Source organism: Dermacentor variabilis, unplaced genomic scaffold (genome assembly GCF_050947875.1).
Source record: "Dermacentor variabilis isolate Ectoservices unplaced genomic scaffold, ASM5094787v1 scaffold_12, whole genome shotgun sequence".
Lineage (NCBI taxonomy): Eukaryota > Metazoa > Arthropoda > Arachnida > Ixodida > Ixodidae > Dermacentor > Dermacentor variabilis.
This window is the reverse complement of record NW_027460280.1, coordinates 19893734-19908520: the sequence shown is the minus strand read 5'-3', so window position 1 is coordinate 19908520 and position 14787 is coordinate 19893734. Positions and strand designations below refer to the sequence as shown.

The 14787-nt window shown below is 48.2% G+C and overlaps 1 protein-coding gene and 1 pseudogene across 1 annotated transcript in view; one reads left to right on the top strand and one right to left on the bottom strand.

Moving 5' to 3' along the window:
• LOC142566239 (uncharacterized) overlaps nucleotides 1-14787 on the top strand; it is a 137648-nt gene that overhangs the window by 79078 nt on the left and 43783 nt on the right. Inside the window, exons 6-7 of the mRNA XM_075677079.1 lie at nucleotides 2039-2109; nucleotides 14303-14566. Coding sequence (XP_075533194.1) covers nucleotides 2039-2109; nucleotides 14303-14566 — 335 coding nt within the window. The remainder of the gene's footprint in view (nucleotides 1-2038; nucleotides 2110-14302; nucleotides 14567-14787) is intronic.
• LOC142566191 (uncharacterized) lies at nucleotides 6902-7542 on the bottom strand (annotated as a pseudogene).

Below are 14787 nucleotides of genomic sequence, written 5' to 3'. Positions count from 1 at the left end.
CGACCAGGAAGGTCCTAGTACATGCTTCAGTGTGAAATTTAACATTTGGCAAGCTTAAACAGCGGGAAAAGACGAACACAAAAATGCACGCTCACATAGGACATGTGCACGTCCTGTGCGTATTTTTGTTTTAATGTTGTGCGTTGTTTAAGCTAGCATTGTGTCGCACCAACTTGCCCAAGCAGAAGTACTCCTCAGTTTAATTCCCGTGATGAGAGCAACATATGCGACCAATCAGTGAACTGAGCTGACTTACCGTGAATACACGAGCTCCCGATGATGATTGGCTTTTTATGATGCTAGGGTCAGTTCTGGCCAGAGTGTGCCAAACACATGATAGAATGGGTTAAAAATGGTGCACGAGGTCCCGAATCGATGACCGAACTCACGTTGACTTTACCGGTATGCTCGGACGCCGTTCGCTGTAGCCACTCAGCCACAGTTCGACTGAACGTGGTCGTTCTCACTAGGCTCATATATGTAATTTTACATATCCTTTTGCGACTGTGTAATTATGATAGTAATACTAGCAGGATTTTGGCCTTTTCGACATAAGCCGTTGGTAGGATGATAGGAATTTGGACTTGTTGGTACAAGATCTTCGTATAGTGAGTAGCTGGGAGCGAACACATGCAGACATAAGAGGGACTAATGTGTGCTCATTCTTGATGTACTTGGTGCGTTTGTGATCGCCCTGCGTTACTCACTACGAAGACGCTGTTGTGACGAGCTGCAAGAGTTGTCTTGAAGTTGATAAAACAGTTGGATGCCCAGTGACACCATAGTTTCTCTGCAATGTACGCAGAAATGTCTCCAAGTTCGGACACTACTCACAATACTTGAAGCTTTGCCCGCAATTTGGTGCAGGTTTCCTGCACGGTAGTGCACATGTGGGATGTGGGGGCTAGTTGCACAGTTGCTTGATTAGCTATTAGCGAAAATAGCGTTTTCACAAGAACCGCAGCTGTTTCCAGCTCGAGGCCGCTAGGAGCACTGGTTGTTCTCCATTATCCTTCATTCGCGGACTTGAGGTGCAGAGTGGTAGACAAAAAAAAAATAAACGCTGAAAATTATCGAGAGACAGTAATCGTGGCACCCCCACGAAATGACGCGCAGCGCAACTATAATGACCTGTGGAATTTCAGGAACTGCAGCGCTCGAGTTGCTTTCCGAGTGCCATTTGGCCATGAGGGCCTGGGTGGCCTCAGAAGCAACGATATCAAGAAAAACCGCGGCGATAGATTAACTGTTGATTCATTTAACTTTAATTATAGATAAGGGTTAAATTATAGGTGACGGAAAGTGAACGACAATTTTGCCATTGGTGGGAGCCGAAATCTATACGCATGCCAATCAAGTTACGTTCATTTTCTCGAGCCTTTATGTAGAGTGCTCAGTGATGGAAACGCGATGCTCGGACCACATGGCGTCACGGGAAAGCGCTGGGACATAATGCGTCACCCAAGCGTGCACTGTATTGTACGCGATCTATCCCAAGCAGTGGCGCAAAAAGCCACGTGCTCCGAGTATCGCGTTTCAGCCCTTATATGCCTAGCCCTGGGAGTGTTACAAGGCGCAATTCGCCGCCACGATGGCTGCGTATAAGGAACATCCATTCATCTGCAAGCGTCACTAGTACGTAAATATTATGAGATCGGCAAACGGCTAGTAATAAACAAGCCTCATGGGATATTTGCGAAGAGCCCGCAGCGCCAGTGACGGGCTCATCGTCTGGCGCGCTAGTGAGCTGTGAATTCCTCGATTTGTAGACTCACTTTCCGAGGGTAACCAACTGAATGTGTTTGTTGCACCGAACGAGCTAGCCAATGAAGTGCCACTGAATTTGACAAGAGCTATTTGGCACTCACGAACGTGGACTCAAATTTATGTCCCAGGATGCCCGGATTGACTGCAAAGAACATCACTCTTTTGTGGTTGCTCCTCTGTTGTATGCCGCTTTTGGCTAGATTTAGTCGATTGCCGAGTGGAAATGTATGCCTATCAGAAGGAACCACAGGTCTGTGGTTTGCCTTTGCAGGTCTTCGACTCACCAAGCCGAACGCCATGCTGTCATTTTGCCAGGTGCTCCCACGAACGGCAGCCCTAAAGGTACCCGCGCAACGTTAAAGAACCCCAGGTGGCTAAGCCCCCCCGCCCTACGGCGGGCGTAATAGTCATATCGTGGTTTTGGCGCGTAAAACAGCAGACTTTAAATAATTAAAGTTATACACGACTACAGTGTTCCTGTAGACCAGGATGCGGTCTGATTGCTTAGATTGGAGTGATACGGTGATTCCTTCTTGTTGCTTAAGCTTCCATGCTTTATTCCCAAGTTGCCAACCGAGTATTCAAATTTGGCTGAACGCTGTTAATAGATCTTCACTACCCCCTTTGGGGAAAGTTAAATGAATGCGCACACGATGTGATTGAGAAAATCATAAGCAGAAAACATTTGACTGCTGAAAAGTCATGAACGTCTCCTGTCAACAAACAGTCACAACGTCAGGTCTGGAAATCATTGTGATGATTATGGATGTTCGTCACTAGTTTGTGTGTCTTAGGACGAGGAAGGATGTGCAACAAACGCTAGTAGACAAAAACAAATGTTTAATCTTCACACAGAAAACGATGGGTAAAGGAAAGGAAAGGACAAGAAAACAAAACAGCATCACAGATCAAGCTTCACGCTCAGACAGTTGTACGCGACGTTCAGTCCAGAGAAGGACAGTTAGTCAAGACAACCAGTCCTACACCAGCGTTCGGCGCGTCAAGAGTTCAAAAAACCAACTCATAGTTTGGGTCGTGACAGCTCGCTTGTCGTTGCACGGTACGGCCGAGGCAGAGGTGGCACGGTTGCTGCGGCATACGGTAGCGCATACGGCTGCGCTACCGTATGCGGCGCCAGCCTACGTTGAGGACACCACTGCGATGTCCGGCCGCGACTCACGAGGACCGCGAACCAGGGTCGACCCACGCAGGCAGCACTTCGGTAGGCCTCGACCAGGAACGACCCTCAGCAACTTCGCCCTGGCAGGAGCCGCTCAGCAGGCGTCGTCCTTGGTCCCGGAACAGGCCTCCGCATCTGGCCCTTGGTCACCGGCCGTAGCATGAACAACGGCAGGAGCTCTCCCCGAGGGTCGAACTCGATCTGCTACCACCGTGGCTTCGCCGCTCGAACTCCTCCTCACGTTCTTCACCTAACACTTTTTAAATTTTATTTTCAATACTGCCACTCGCCGTTGAGAGCAAAGGAGGTGGGCATTACAAAGACAATAATGTTTAAAGGGGAAAAAAACACTGAAAATGAACGCATACAATGCGTTTTTCTTTCGTTTTGTTCTTTTTCCCTTCCAGCTTCCGTGCCACCTGCCCTCAGCTCGCCTTCTTTACTTCTGTTTCCGATTTCTTCAAACTATAAATTCTATTAAGTCCACAAATCGCGGCGTACACTTGAAAAAGATTATAAAAAAGAATATTGCGTCCCTTCCCCTCAATCATAAAGATGACGTGGAGGCTTTCTATTTCTCTTTGGGTAGCGCTGTGTTGGAGAACTCTGGTGCAATACAGGTCATGCAGGACCTGGCATTGAGGTAGGTAGACGATGTCATCACAGTCAAATGATGTTTTGGCTAGCGCTTGTTTAAGGCCAGAGGCATCTTTGAAAACCTTGAGTTGCGAGTTATTACTTTATTTCTTCTCGATGCCTTGATTTGTGATCCATGAACACTGACAATGATATAAGGGTCTGTAATAGTGCGGAGTGAACTTGTCTGTCGGTCTTGCTTGCACAAGACTCGTTGACTGAGACAGAAGCGATGTGGTTGAGTGTGCCTTCGTGCATGGGCATGTTGTTTGTTGTACGCCTTTTTCTCCAGCACAGTTCTTTTCAACTTGGTTATGTCTTCCGTTTCCGAAGCAGCTTCAGCGTAGCAAGGCAGAAGATTTCTCATCGGTCTGCCAAATAGCAGTTCATACGGTGACCTTCCTGTAATCAGGTATTTTGAAGACCTGTATTACCTCAGGAAAGTGTCGAGCTCTACTTTCCAATCTGTGTTCTCAAGCTGACTAGTGATAAATCGCTTTTTCAATGTTCTCATTAACCGTGCAGCTTCGCCATTAGCTTGATGCCACAAAAGTGTGATCCGATAATGCCAAAATCCTAACTTTTTGAGAGTGCAGCAAACTCTCTGCCTAGGAACGGTGGCCTGTGGTCACTTTTAACCTGGTCAGGGATCGCGAACTGGCAAAACACTTGTCGCAGGGGGGGGGGAAGCATATTGTTGGCCCTCGTGGAGTGTCTGACTTGTACCGCTGGGTATCGTGAGAAGTTATCACCACCATAGCGTACTTTCCATCTAGGAAGGGACCACAAAAGTTGACTGACGCTTCTTCTCAGGGACCACTGGGTAGTTCCGTGATGGCAAGTGGTTCTTACTTTGCTTAGGGAACAGCTGCTTGACATGGCAGGCAGTTTTTAATCAAAGTGTGCACGAGCTTATCTATGTCTGGAAACCACACTTTTTCTCTCAACATTTGTTTAGTTTTGACGATCCCTTGATGGCCCTTGTGGGCGAGCAGCACTGCTTGCTTCTGCAGGGTAGTGGGAAGAACTAGGCGTGTTCCTCGAAGGACGAGGCCCTCAACCGTTGTTGTTAGTTCGGTCTTTATACATGCAAATGGCTTCAGTTCAGCTGAGACCCAGCTGTTGAGTGTTGGGGGCTGGATAGCATTGATTAGTGACTGTAGCTGCTGGTCTGCTTTCGTTGGGTCAACGATTTCTTGAACCGAGAAGGTGTTTGGGATGTTATGGCGCTGGATAAAGTTGATATACTCATCAGGTACCTTGTCGATGCGGGCACACATTTTCGTCTCGGGAACTGGATGCTTGGAAAGGTGATTGGAAGGGTTACTACTTCTTGCAGTGTTTTGTACACCAAACTTGTCCTGTTGAATGCGTAGAGCGAGGCGCTCATTGCGGGCAGATGGTGATGATCTTGGCTTTCCCAGTATGCTCATTAAAGGCTTGCGATCAGTCAGCAAAAGAAAGCTGATTCCACAAAGGTAAAGAAAGAAGTGTTCCATGGCCCATACAGCTGCGAGCATCTCAAGTGAAATTTGGGAGTGGCGGATTTCAATTGGTGTAAGCGCTCTACTTGCACAAGCTATCGCTAAAATGTGTTCATTGTCACGCTGTGTGAGAATAGTACCCACTCCATGTGGACTTGCCTCTACCACCAGTTCTGTCGGTTTGGATGGATCAAAGTAAGCAAAGGTGGAGGCATTGGACATGGCTTGCTTTAGTCTCTCAAGAGCGTTCTGCTGTTGTTCTGTCCACTCCCATATAACATTCTTCAATGCCAGTTCACGTAAAGGCTGTGTGAGGTCAGCACGATTTCTCAGAAATCTGCCTGAATAGTTGATCATTCCTAGCAGGCTCCTCACTTTGTGGTGACTGCGGTGTTTGAATTTGTAGGAAAGCTGGTATCTTCTTGGGATCAGGACGAACGCCATCAGCTGAAAAAATAAGTACAAACTTCAATTCACGTTGATGAAAGTGACGCTTCTTTTCATTGAGCGTCAATCCAGCTTCTTGGAGTCCTTGCAGAACGGCTTCCAAGGAGGTGTCATGCTCCAGTTTTGTTTGCTCAAAGACAAGAATATCATCACTAACATTCAGGGCATTGCGGATGCCATTGAGCTCATGGCGTATGGTGTTCTGAAACATTTCAGCTGCAGTGCTGACACTGAAGTTCAGGCGTTTGTAGCGAAACAAGCCGACATGTGTTGAGAACGTGGTGAGGTGCCTTCAGGAAGGGTCAAGTTCCAACTGATGATATCCATTCTTCAAGTCAAGATTGGAGGATATTGTTGCTCCATTTAAGGCAACAATGACGTCATTCACTGTTGGGCACAAATGTCGTTCAAGTTGAATGTTTTCAACACGCATGTAAATGCAGATTTGAATTTCATCAGGCTGATGTGGTTTGGCACATTAACCACAGAGGACACCCACGGTGTAGGTCCGATGGCTGGCTCAATTATGTCTTCTGACAGGAGGCGTTAAATTTTTTTTCTGTGGCGTCACGTAAAGCAAACGGAATACGCCTGTGTGGTTGTGCAACAGGTGGGACAGTATCGTCCACAAAAAGGTGAATGTGCTCGTTTTTGAGTTTTCAAACTCCACTAAACAATTTGGGGTATGCTTCCACGATTGACTTGTCACCTCGATACTGATTATCTTGGTATGTGATCTGGACAAGCCCCAGGTTGGATTCTGCTGTGAAGCTTAAGGGTGGTGCACAGTTTCCTGGAATGACATGTCTTTTTCAGTGCAGTTATCTTTGTATCTAATTGTTGAAGAGGCTTTGCCTAGAAGTTAAAGTGGATATGTGGCTTTTTGGGAACACTCTGATGAATGTTTCCTGGAGTTTTACCTTGAGGCGATAGCTGTTAAAGTCATTTTCGCCAACAATTGACACTGTTGCACCTGTGTCGATTATGAGAGTGGCACATTGTTGACAGTGACAATAACTTTTGGAGATGGGCCTGCTTGAGGTGAGCTCATGGCAACAAAAACATGCTTGTGATTGCTTGAACTTGTGTCACAGGTAGCAGCATGTTCTTTGATACTTGAACACTTTTTACTGCAGACTGCCTGCGAATTCCTGTTTGGACCATTGTCACAGTCCACTGCTTGTACCATTTTTCTCGTTGAATGACAGAATCGTGCAAAGTGACCAACCTTGTTACATGCCTTGCATATCTTGCCCCATGTAGCACAACTTGATTGTCCGCCTTCGTGAGGCCACTTGCCGCTGCAGTTGCGACAATGTGCTGATTAGACACGAGGTCGTTGCAGTGCATTGGTCTGTCGTGGCATCTGTTGCCCATTTATTTGGTGTTAGCCGTGGTGCTGTCCTTGCTTGTCCACTGCGAGCAGCGCCGCATTGCTGTCGACGTTCTTTTCAATGTCAGATACATCCCGTTCGATATCTTCGAGCATCCTCCCCTCTTTAAGTCCGGTAAGGTGAGGGAATGAAGCGTTGCATATTTTCGAAGGCGAGACGATGTTGTGGCGAGGATGATTTGGTTCTGGACTTCAGCGTCGACGTTCTCGAAGTTACAGTGGCGAGAAAGCTGCCGGCGGCGCTCGTAGAAGGCGCCCAATGACTGACTAAGGTTTTGCTGGGCTTGACGAAATTTGTAGATCCCAAATGTCGAGTTCATTCGCGGGGCAAACTATGCACACAGTTTCGCTCATGCGGCATCGTATGCTGGCGTCGATAGCCTCTGCTTGGTCTGGGTCGTGCTTGTAGCTGTTGCAGCTTGCGTAGTGCTGTCGGGGAGGGAGCGAAATATGTCGTACACTTCCTCACCGACGTAGTGCAGGAGGAGCGCTTTCTTGCTTGCATTTGTCGTGATGTCACTCGCTGAAAAAAAGTTCTCGTACCTTTTTATCGACTTGGTCCATTCGTCACCAATATTGCTGGCGTCTGTAAAGCGACGGTCGAAACTTGGGAAGGGAGGGAGCAGGTGTACCATGGCTGCGATTGGCGGTTGCCACTTGCTGCCGAGGGATGATACGATAGACTGACTGTTGGTTTGGCGCTCACACGAGATCAAATAACCCTTCTGACACCATTTCAGTGTTCCCGTAGACCGTGATGCGGTCTGATTGCTTAGATTGGAGTGATATGGGGATACGAACTTGTTGCTTAAGCTTCCATGCTTCTTTCTCAGGTTGCCAATCGAGTATGCACATTTGGCTAAATTCTATTAATAGACATTACAATGGCAGCCTGCTCCTCTGAGAAAAAATTCGCATGAATGACATACGTCCTGTACGCTGGAGATATCAGAATCAGAATCACTGTAGATATCGCCATCACAATAAAACTTAATGGAACTTATGCTGAGCTGCTGAAAAGGTGACCCTCAGATGGTTTGGCCATTGCAAATCACGAAATGTGGTGAAAAACAGCGAATAAATTAGACAGCATGAACACAAAGCTGTGCATATATTAGTCCAGAAAGTTACAGAAGGTAAACATGCACAGTTGCATAAGGGAATACAAGTACATGGAATTGTTCGGGAGCAAAAACAAAAGCACGGTATTGCGGTCGTCTCCACAAAGTATACTTTGCAGTGATGTACGCCCCGAAAACAGCTGAAAATTCAAACGACAGCCCTCGTTTTCTCGGAGGAGGCACACTCCCAGCGAGCCGAGACGAGGCTTACAACGGCCGCCTGCAGCAGCACAGCTAGCAGCAGTGTGAACAATCGGCGCAGGCCGTGCAAACCGGAAGCGCCGCGTTGCGAGTAGGGGAAAGAAGAAGTAAAAGCGCGGCAGTTGTGACGTCCACCGCTGGTAGCTCTCGCAACATCGTCTCGTAACATTTCATTTGCTTCTATATCGGCTGATACGAAACTCTTTTTTTTAGAGATTTCCTATATATAAGCCTTTCTCTGTCTTCAAGTTCCTCCGAGGTGAAATAGAAAACTCTCCGCCTTTGTTTTCGTGCCCAGTGCTTATCACTACGGTACGCTGCTTCTACGAAAAATCTAGAGTTACTGTAGCGTGTAACTAGAAAAATCGGTACCGCCTTGCTATTTGAGGACCGAGCTGCTTTCCTACGGACAAAAATGTACTAGAGGAAATATTGACAACAGTTTGATGCATGTGTGTGCTGCAGCAATAATGCCGAGACAACTCGGCGCATCATGGAATGCGAAGGCTTTCACCAACCGCAACCCTTAGGAAATGTCCACCTTCCAGGAGAATTGGGATTTAAAGCGGATGGAAGCATTAAACGGTCAGCAGTCGAGATGAAAATGTAAAACAGAGAAACGCCGAGCAAACATCAAAAGGTTCAGAAAACTTCAAGACATTTCAGCTTCCGTAGGGAAGCCTTGTTCACACACACACACACAAAAAAACACCGCCCTTCCAGTTCGTGAAGATGGTCGAACAGCGAAGCTGTGCTAGTTACACCGACTGTTACACCACGCAAGTGAAACTTCGCAAGCAGCCTATATAGCAGATATTTTGTTTCACCATTCTTTCTCCTCATTTTTGCTTTTGCGTGCTTCGCGTGGTGAGTATGCTTTAGGAGTGATTTTTTTGCGGTTCTCCCAGGGGATTTTATTTCGCGTGTTTCACCGCCAACTCTCGCTAACACTCGCGGTAGGCAGCTTCTTCCTCAGGAGCACGCACTACTCGTGGTCTTCCCATAGTTGTAGCTGGGATAGAATGTGCGCAACCACTAAACCAAAGCTCCGTAGAATGGGCGCGATGTCCACTACTGGAGATGCGGGCGCTGCAATCGTTTTGACGATTGGTTGGATTGGTTGGACGATTGACGTGGCTGCCAGCACTTATTGCGCCAGCAAGAAGTACCGACAGCCACGCCCTCCTAGTATCGCGTTTCAATTGCTGGGCACTGTTTTTTGGCCGCAAACTACCAGCATAACAGTTGTTGCTTTCGAGGCAGGGTGGAATCAATAATCGATAACTTTGATGCCGATCTGGCTCGATGCCGAAAATGAACCTTGTGACAACTGTATGAGGTAATGCTCTCACAAGGAGATAGGGGTCCCTCCAACCCCTTTCCCCCTGTTGAGCTCTTCTTTTCCTCTCCCGCTAGGTCACGTGGCCCCTATTTAGCAAAGTCCGACAACGAAGGGGCACAGGGTCCACATAAACAGCTTCGCTGTAAAAGTGGCTCGACGAAGCGAGCTTATGCCCGTTTTAGTACGTGACCGAGACACCTAGCTTAGGCAGGTGGAAGATTGCGATCATTACTGTTTGACACTTTTTTCTTAGCCTGGCTAAGAAGAGATTCCATACACTGACGGGAACACCAGTTTCTTTCGCGATTATGCTTGCTTTGTCCCAGTCAGCCTCATGATTAGAAGTTACCACGTGTTCGGCAAGTTCGTTAGAAACAACATTCTTCTTTCTGGCGTATTTCATGTGTTCTCTTAGACGTCTTTCCAAATTTCCGCTCTCGCCGATTTAAGCATAGTTACAGTCTGCGCAGGGAATTTCATAAACAACGCCTGGAAACTTTTCTTTCTTGAGCCGGTCTTTCACGAGCACCAGTTCGTGCATCAGCATGCGGGAGGGAACATGCACCACGTGTACGTCAACTGTCCGCAGAACCCGTGCCAACGCCTCACTGACCCCTGCAACATAGCGGACGGCTGCGCGGGCCCGGGCTCGCACCGTGCGCGACGAAGCGCCGTTGCGTGTGCGCCGTTCTAGGGAAGGAATAAAACTAACAGGGTACCCGCAACCGGAAAGTTCGCAGCGCACCTTGGACAGAGAAGAACCTTCTGCAGTTACTGAAGTTCTGCCTTGAAAACACGTACTTTTCGTTTCGCGATGTGATCCACAAACAAGAAACCGCGATGGGTGCTTCCATTTCAGTTACGGCGGCTAACCTTGCCATGGAGTCACTGGAGACACGGGCTTTGACTTCCTTCGACCGCCTTCCAAAGATTTTTCTGCGCTATATTGATAACTGTTTTTGCATCATCAAGAAGGAATCTTTAGAGGTATTCTCGGTGAATATGCACAGCATAGAGACATCGATTCAGTTTACAACTAAAACGGAGGTCTCTTCTCGTCTTCCTTTTCTAGACGTGCTGGTAGAGAGGAAAAACGGCCGCCTTTCTTTTGGCGTCTTCAGGAAAGAAACGCACAGCGGTCGCTACTTGCATTACGAGTCTATTCCCCCAGCCTGCCACAAACGCTCACTTGCCTCTTCTTTGACACAAAGAGTGCATGAGATTTGTTCCAGCGAAGATGACCGTGTCTCTGACCTGTCGAAGGTGCACCGCGAGCTTTCCCGTTGCGGGTACACTGTTAGTTTTATTCGTTCCGTGGAACGGCGCGGACGCAACGGTGCTTCGTCGCGCACGGTGCGAGCCCGGGCCCACGCAGCCGTCCCCTATGTTCCAGGGGTCAGTGAGGCGTTGGCACGGGTTCTGCGGGCATTTGACGTACACGTGGCGTATGTTCCCGCCCGCAAACTGAAGCATGAACTGGTGCACGTGAAAGACCGGCTCAAGAAAGAAAAGTTTCCAGGCGTTGTTTATAAAATTTCCTGCGCAGACTGTAACTATGTTTATATAGGCGAGAGCAGAAATTTGGAAAGACGTCTAAGAGAACACATCTAAGAGGACATATATAAGAAAACGGCTGGTGCTGCAGGATGGGAGGCTAGCAGGCGAACTCAAGAGCGACCAGGAAAAGAACGTGCTGAGGGAGAAGGTAGTCGAAGAAAAGAAGTTATTGAGAGCCGCCAAAGAAAAAAAATATCCAGATCCCACGCACTGTGGGAATCGACGTAATTTAAGCTTTCAGTGCTGTTTCTGTTAATTGACGGCATTTGGCACTGACTTCTACGGAACACGACAGTGAGGGTGCGGCACAAAGAGCGCGCAGCGAGACGTGCTTGCTCGAGGCACTGTTGATGCACCATTGTCCGTAGTCTGCTAGAAGGTTAGCGCGGTCATTCGCTCGCACGGCGCACCGCACAGTGGGTGAGATGAGAGAAATCCTTTTACCGAAGGAGAAATAGCAGCTGCCACGTACCGTGCCCGACGGACCAACGCCCGCTGGCCATCCGGCTTCCGTCACGCAGTACGGCGTCCCAGTGTTGCAGGGACATCGTGGCTGAAATTTTCATTATGCTGGACCACAACTTGCATATTGTCGTATTGACGCCACTGTGCTTTAATGCGGCTTTGCGTCTGCACGTCCTGCGTCAGTTGTCGGCTGGACAAACTAGCACGGTGTTTATTTTTCAGGTATAGCCGGAACCTGCCCTACTATACGTTGAATTATTATTATTACAGCGAAGCTGTATATGGGTAAGGTTACATGCACTGTTCGTGTTTGGGCGTCAATAATAATAAAAAAAAGGCGAGCGAGGGCCCATCCAGGAGAGGTGAAGGTGAAGGCGGCGGAGGTGAAGCAGGCTTCAAGCACTCCGTCCTTAATAATAAATAAGAACAAATAATAATAAATAATAACAAATGAAATCAATAAATCAAGATTGATTACTTCAAGTAAATGGGTATACTGGAGTCGTTTGTGAACAGCACGTGGACTCACGAGCAGGAGGCGTTGCCATATGCACAAAGGAAAAAAATGTATGTAGTATACCATACACCCTTGACTCGCAAGAGGCCAATGTCACCGAATATAGACAAAAAGTTTTCATTTTTCAAGGGGGGGAGTAGGGGGGTAGGGGGGGGCAGGGCTGGGGCCCGACCAGCTTTCCGAACCCCACCCATAAATATATTGCGCTTTCTTTAATCTCAATATCTACCTTGTACAGTTACCTATAACTTTAACGGATCCAGTCCTATCAGTCTCGAGAATCCGTGTTTCTTTTTTTTTTACACCAATACACTAAACGTCTCTTTCATATCTCGACTGCTGCCCGGTTAACGCTTCCGTCCACTTGAAACCCATCAGCGATTCTGGAAGGTGTACGTATACCTTCGCCTTCCATTATGATGTTTTGAGGGGTCTCCAGATTTTTTCTGCAGGAGACACACGCCTTATCGTCTTGCGAATATTTGCTCTGCTATGTTTTTACCATTAGCAACCAGTTCGAACCTCAAATAGCAAGGCACCACTCCTTGTGTTATCGTAGAGATTTTCCCTTCTAATTTCTTTCTACCCATTCTTTTATATCTTCATGGAATTTTTTGTTTCCGTTCTTTGCATCCAATTCACTGGGTTTGTTTCTCTCACTTCCAATGTAAGTCCACAACCCGGAATCATCAAAATTACGCAATCTCACGCACTGTGCCAATCGGTATACGTAAAGATTTCATCAGCCAGCGAGGCTAAATGGCACATTGCTGCAACAGACGTGCTGCGGATGCAGTGACGAACGCGTCTCTAAGCCGCCATGGTGAACCTTGCAGAGAGCTAGCTCTACTCAGAATTGAAATGTGGGGAATCGGGAGAGACGGCGCAATGCTCGACCGTGCAGCCGCAGTAGACTATGAGCGACGCGCAGCTACGACGAACGCGTCCCGAAACGTCGTCAGATGCGCGCGCTCACTTTTTATTGCGAGAGCAGTTATACGGACATTCCAGGCGCATTTCTGCCGTCGTCGCCTCCGTGATGTTCTGTATGAAGTCCAAGGGTGATAACATCGTCGCTGCGCGCCGCATGCTTATGTGCGAGTGAAAGCGTGCGAGCGTGAGCCGATCGACGATGGTGGCTCAATCACGCGCGCGCAAGAGGAAAACGGGGAGGAAGCGCGCCATCTTCCGTCGTGCGCAAATCAAGGGGGGGGGGAGGCGAGGTAGGCGGGGGGTTCTAATTCGGTGGCGGCTGCGTATGGCGCGACGGCGCGGGCCCTATCTTGAAAGCGATCTGCGATGGGGGCAGAGTGCGCTGAGTGCTGATAGCTTCGTGCGTGCTGTGTTTTCGCCGGTTAGTTCGTTTTGAAGCGAGAGGCAGCGCGAAGGTGAATTCGTTCGCTGCTGCTACCGGGCTTTCTCACTCCAGCATTTTGACATCGAGTGCGCGTGGCCATTGAGTGAGTTGTGTTCAAGTTTGCTTGTGCGCGCGGGACAGCATGCTTGTTAATTTAGTTAGTAAGCGAATCTCTACAAGTTTATACGACCGATAAAACGAATATCCTTACATCGTATAGATATCTACTAATTTGCTATCGCAATCGATGCTTGGCCTTTCGGGCGAATTTGCGACTACTATTGCAATATAAAGCCGCCACTCTTGGTGTCAGAGCAGACTTGGTGTAAGAAAAAAAAAAAGAGATGCAAAAGCGAAAGATGGCCGAATGGCGACGCCGCCGTGAGGTTTCCGCATCAGCCAGCCGTGACGTCATAGATTTTGGTGGCGTCTGCTCGATCATAGTTAATTTTCTATTAGCAAAAATGGTTGTAAATTAAAGAACTCAGTAAGTGTCGATATATTGCACTGTGCCCCTCCGCCAAAGACTGCCCAAATATGAAAACATACGCTTTCGTGACGTCACAATGATACGATGGCGCTTGTGTTCTGACGCGAAAAAAATGGGAATTTGGCTTTGATTCTCTCTTCTAGTAAACAACCATTTTCCGCGAAATTAACACAAATGTACGGTTCGAATATTACGTATCAGCCTAAACTAATTTAGTGCGTCCCTTTGCGAACGCTTAGTGGCGCAGCTTTTTCCTAAAAGTGGCACCATAGTCCAATGCGGCGTCCTTGGCGCACCGAGTTAACCATGTGATGCTCACCGTCAGAGAGTAACCGTTTTCCGCAGGGCAATACCAGGTGTGCGTGGTGGCGGGCGGTGGTCGCGACTGCGTGGGATCGATCGAGTTGCCCCTGGACCGGCCCGTCACACTGGCCGAGCTGCGCGCATCATTTGGGGCTGCGGCAGACGTGGCGCTGCGCGAGCTCACCTCAGGGTCACGCTTCGGATTCGTCACTGAGGCACTGCGGCCGCTGAGCCCTGGCGAGGCCGAAACCTGCGTCGTCCAGCAGATCTACCCTTCTCGAGCCGTCATGCTGCGAGACAACAAAGGCGAGTTCACCGGAACAACGTTTTTATTAAAAAAAAAAGCAGGCACGTGCCCACCCCTTGTTCGGGAACCAAGCACGCATTTCGTTGTATAGTGCGTAGATGAGACAACTTGAAAAAAAAAAAGGCAGACAAAAGTATGTCGACGACTACAGGTTCTCAAGCGATGTTTTATCAAAGCGTGAAAACGATATGCATGCGCGACTTAAATTCAAACATCGGTT